This window comes from Mastomys coucha, unplaced genomic scaffold (genome assembly GCF_008632895.1).
Source record: "Mastomys coucha isolate ucsf_1 unplaced genomic scaffold, UCSF_Mcou_1 pScaffold13, whole genome shotgun sequence".
Taxonomy (NCBI): domain Eukaryota; kingdom Metazoa; phylum Chordata; class Mammalia; order Rodentia; family Muridae; genus Mastomys; species Mastomys coucha.
In genome coordinates, this window is record NW_022196895.1 from 57,603,987 (window position 1) to 57,608,544 (window position 4,558).

The 4,558-nt window shown below is 49.0% G+C and overlaps 1 protein-coding gene across 12 annotated transcripts in view; it reads right to left on the reverse strand.

Annotated features, from left to right (window-relative positions):
* Window positions 1–668: 668 nt before the first annotated feature.
* The window catches only part of Ablim3 (actin binding LIM protein family member 3), a 119,631-nt gene continuing 115,741 nt past the window's right edge, over window positions 669–4,558 (reverse strand). For all 12 annotated transcript variants that reach the window (XM_031365831.1, XM_031365829.1, XM_031365827.1 and 9 more), the window contains one exon: window positions 669–2,680. In XM_031365831.1, the coding sequence (XP_031221691.1) occupies window positions 2,567–2,680 (114 nt within the window). In that variant the 3' untranslated portion in view covers window positions 669–2,566. The remainder of the gene's footprint in view (window positions 2,681–4,558) is intronic.

The following is a 4,558-nucleotide window of genomic DNA, read 5'->3' on the forward strand; positions in this document are numbered from 1 at the left end:
CCCAAGACCCTGCACAAAACCAACCCACTGTTTTCACAGAAAACAACTGATGCCAAGACAGGGGGAGGGGAGGACTGAGAAGGGCCCCTCCTGCTGAGTCTACCCAGGAAGCTCATGGGGCAAGGAGCAAGCCCGCTCCCAAAGGCAATGCATGTAGTGCATCAGGCCAGGTGTACCCGGCTAAAGTTAATGAAAGCTGGTCTCACAGAGTCCCTAAAATGGCTGTAGGCAAGAGTGGCTCAACACTACAGGCTGCCCCTCTGCCAGATACAACTTCCACTGGATGCAGATAGGAATGTGCCATCACTGAACCTAGCAGACCCACGATGACCTGGGAAGTAAACAGTTGCAGTCTTTTTTGAGAAAGGACTCAACAGTGACCGGCCCATGTGGGGGACAAGTAGGGGTGGCTCCAGAACGCGACTTCAGCCAACTTGAGCTGTCAATGCAGTGCAGTGAGATATATGGTACCCCTAACCACCCCCTCGCCCTGTGAGGATAATGAGCTTAGCTTGGATGGTTTCCTAAGCGCAGCTGACCAACTTAGTTCCGTGTGCGTGTGGTGAGCGAGCTGTCCCCAGCCCTAGTCTTTAGTTACTTTTGTGCATGGTCAGCTCACTCCTGTACCAGCGACTTCCCCTACACAAGAAAGAAGAGGAGGACAAGGGTTTGGGTTGAAATGGTGTGCTTTTATGGCAAAACAAACAAACAAAAATACCCAACAACAATAACAAAAGCCCTTCAGTCTCACAAGTTGTTAACCAGTGACAATGAGGCAGTTTCCATGATTGCATCTGGCTGGGGACATTTCTAATGGGTCAGGAAAGTTGAAAGACATTGGCCAAAGAGAGAAGTTGCAGGGAGGTGAGATCTTAAATGAGAGAACATTAAACTTCCCTTCCAGTCCCTCCACCCTGTCACCCTTCCAGCGTGCAGATTCCTCAGATCCTTCCTGATTCTGCTTGCATGCAACCTCTTCCAGAAGCCTCCTCGTTGGTCTGCAACCAACTGCACACGCCTTCAGCAACATCCCACACACTTTCTCAGGCCTCCGTCCGTCCGTCCATCACTTTCTGCCTTGCATCCGTTAGTCTGGCACACATCTTACCAGGTCTCCCATTAACTAGGCATGCCCCAGAAACTAGGGCCTTCTATGAGTCATCCCGGTGCCCCTCCCCCTCCCCCCGACTCAGTGCTCAGCAGTCAGCAGGTGCGTTGCATCAGCAGGTGCTCAGGGAACGATTTGCTGAAGTCAGTTCTACACTCACCACATCACATCACCAGCTTCTTGTGCGTCATAATTGTCCTTTTAAACGTCTCCATCTTTCCACTGGGACCCCCAAGTACTGTGACACAGGCATCTCCAAGAGGGAAGAGCTGCCACCAGTCAATGACTCAGAATTGAAGTGGGGGTGTGAGAAGGCTCTGTTCTCACCTGTCCCAGAAAGCAGGAGAGTCCATCCCTGAGGCCACCGAGGGGCAGAACATGAGCAGTATCGGTCAAAGCGTCATTCTGGAGTCCTCTCAACAGCCACGCTTCTGAAAGCTTCCCCTTTGAGACCCAGCTCATGTCATAGCATTACCAGGGGATGATGGGTGGAGGTCTGATTATGAATGTCTTGCCCTCTAGGGACCAGTGGCCTAGGCCAAGATTTTTCTTTGGGGTGTGGCCTATTCTCCCTGCACAGGGTGGTAAGTGTGTCTGGATGCTCACTGGAGCTATGGTGGGAACATTAGCCCTGTGGTGTGTAGATCATCAGGCACATAGGTTGTAATAGGGCTGAAGAGTACAGGCTGCAACAATGGCCTCTCCTAGAATGGGGGAAGGGTTGGGGGGCACTGGGACCACTGAGGTGGGGGAGAAGAGCTGGTTGCAGGTGGTTGAGGGGAGGGAAGTGCCTTTTTCTGTTTCCTACTGTGAATTCTAGATTTCCATGAGGGAGTGCGAAGGACCAAGGGTGGAAGGAGGAGGGGTGCTGAGTTTAGGAGAGGCCAGGGCCCATCCCCTCTGTACTGGTGTAAGCAATGGGTTTGAGGACCTCACCTCTAACCGCATCACCCCATGGAGCACCGAGCTCCTATTTGGATGTGTGGAGAGAATTCTTTACGAGGCCTCAAAGGTGCTCACTGATTTGGGTGGATCGTCACAGACTTTCCACCGGAGGGCCCATCTGTGACCACGGTGTGTGAAAACTTCATGGCCAGTGTCAGCCCTGGAGGCTGGGGAAAGGTCCTGAAATGGGGAGTAGAGGCTCCTCGAGGCACCTTTTTAGAAGGAGAGTCAGACCTTGGGGACTCAAGGTGGGATAGATGTTTCAGTATAAAAAGGATCCCCAGCAAAAGGATGGAGTCCCTTCAGATCCCTTCCCAGATCCCACAGCACGTAGAAAAAGAGAAGGAGCGTAAAAATACCTCGATGATGTGGGCTCGCCTGACAGTACAGAAAAGCAAGTCTCACAGCAGGCAGCATGTGGTGTCCCATTATACAAGAGGATTATACTTCGTGTCAGGATAGAGATTTACATACATCTTTATATAAATGCATCTATATGTATAGAGCCTCCGCCTAGAACAGCCGGGCTTGCTTCTTCAGTTCATTCCTCTTCCAGAGGGCTAGCCTCTCGAACTCGGAGATGGTCATGCCGAAGACCTGGTAGAACTCCTCCTGGGACAGGTGGCGCTGAATGATGGGGAGGGAACGTAGGCAGCGTGAGAATGCGTGGTGTGGGGACAGAGCAGTCACTGTACCTTCACTCTGGGTGCCCTACTCTGGCCCAGGGTCCCGCCAAGGAGGTTGTGTGATATGTGTAGAGGGGACGGAGAGGTAGTGGAAGCTTCTCCGGGGCGATACTCTTGCTGTAGAAGCTTCCCTTGTCTCCATCTCAGGTGGGTGTGGACTTTACTATTTGTGCACTCTGGCTGACCTCACTTATATGCATCTGTGCTCTGAACGTATTACACGTGTATGTGTGGTTCACACTACCCAACACCCCTTTGGGAGAGAAAGAGGTACACCCGAGGAGGATTCAGGGTATATTGCCTCGTCTTACTAGTTTTACAAATGACCTAGCAGTCTGTGCAATGGAAGAATGGAAGAAGTCGCCGATGTTCTCTCTCCCCCCACTGGAGTGCCCATTCTTTTCCCTCTTGAATGGAAGCGAGTCTGTCATATGATCAGACATCGCTCTGTATTTCCCGGCAGGTTCCTCTCCCTCCTCTTATTTTTCCTTCCTCTCTGTTCTTGGCAGTCTTGAAGGTTCATGTCAAAAGCCTTTAGACTTAGAAGTATATGACATTTAAAATATAGCAAAATATTAGGAATTGATAGATTTAGGTGAAGGGTATGTGGGTGTTCGTTTTGCCGTTCACATGGCATTTCTAGAGGTCTGAGAATATTCGAAAGTGTAATTTAAAATCAAGTTTAAAAAAAAAAAAAAAAGAAGCAAATCCATTCAAAGTTTGAAGCCCAGCGAGGAGCTTCAGAATGGCTACTCTAACTGTACAGAAACTCTTTGAGATGGATACACTTGGCCTGATCAGTTTCTGTGTGATGATTTTTTTTTATAATAAAGTTTATTTAAAAAGGAAACATATGGCCTATCTTATGGCTACAAGCTTCCTGGACTCTCTGAGCATTTGATATCTCTAATTGGGTATTGAAGGACACCCAGTGAGAATTATGCACAGAGGCACACAGCAATTAGTCAGTCTGTTGGCTCACTACCACTGTGAGCTAATCTTTTAGCATGGTCTTTAGTTAGATAGACATGGATGTATGGCTTTGGGCAAGTGAGCCATCCTTCTAAGCCTCAGTTTTTCCTTCTGGAAAAAAAAAAAAAAAGAACCATCCTCGTACCTACCTCATTGGCATGCAAGAATGAGCTAGAGCACAGAGTGTATGGACATGCCTGATTCGTGCATTGATGCCACTGTGTGCGCGTGCGTGTCTGTGTGCATGGTGCATGTCTGTGTGCATATGTGTGTCCGTGTGCATCTGTGTGTGTGCACGCATGTGTGTGATGTCACTTCCTTCTCTCTCTTGTACTCACTCAGTCCCAGGTACACTCACCTCTTGACATCTGCTATCACAGGAGGCTCACCTCCACAGTAAAGCCTCAGCACTGGCTACCCCCTCACCCAGAAAGTGCTCATAGAAGCATGGGTAACTTGCTCAGATGTCATACAGTGAGCAAGACCCACTCTCATCACTTTATTTGCAACCACAGCTTATATCTCCTAACTCCCAGTCTCAGGCTTAGCCCTCCTTGGGCCATTTACCCTCCCCTTAATCACCCGCTAGCACGTTGTAGCATTTGTGCTTCTTTTGTATCCTGTAGGATCTGTCTTCCCACATAAGAAAACAAGCTCTAAGAGATCAGGGTCTCCGTTTCGTTCATAGACACAGGCAAACACACAGAACGATACTTAACACCTATAATAGATTTTTAGATTAGAAACTTCCTTTGCCTATTATTTTGTGTTCATATGCATGGTGTGTGCTACACATGTCACAGAGCATGTGTAGAGGTCAGGATAAGCTTGTGAACTCCATTTCCCC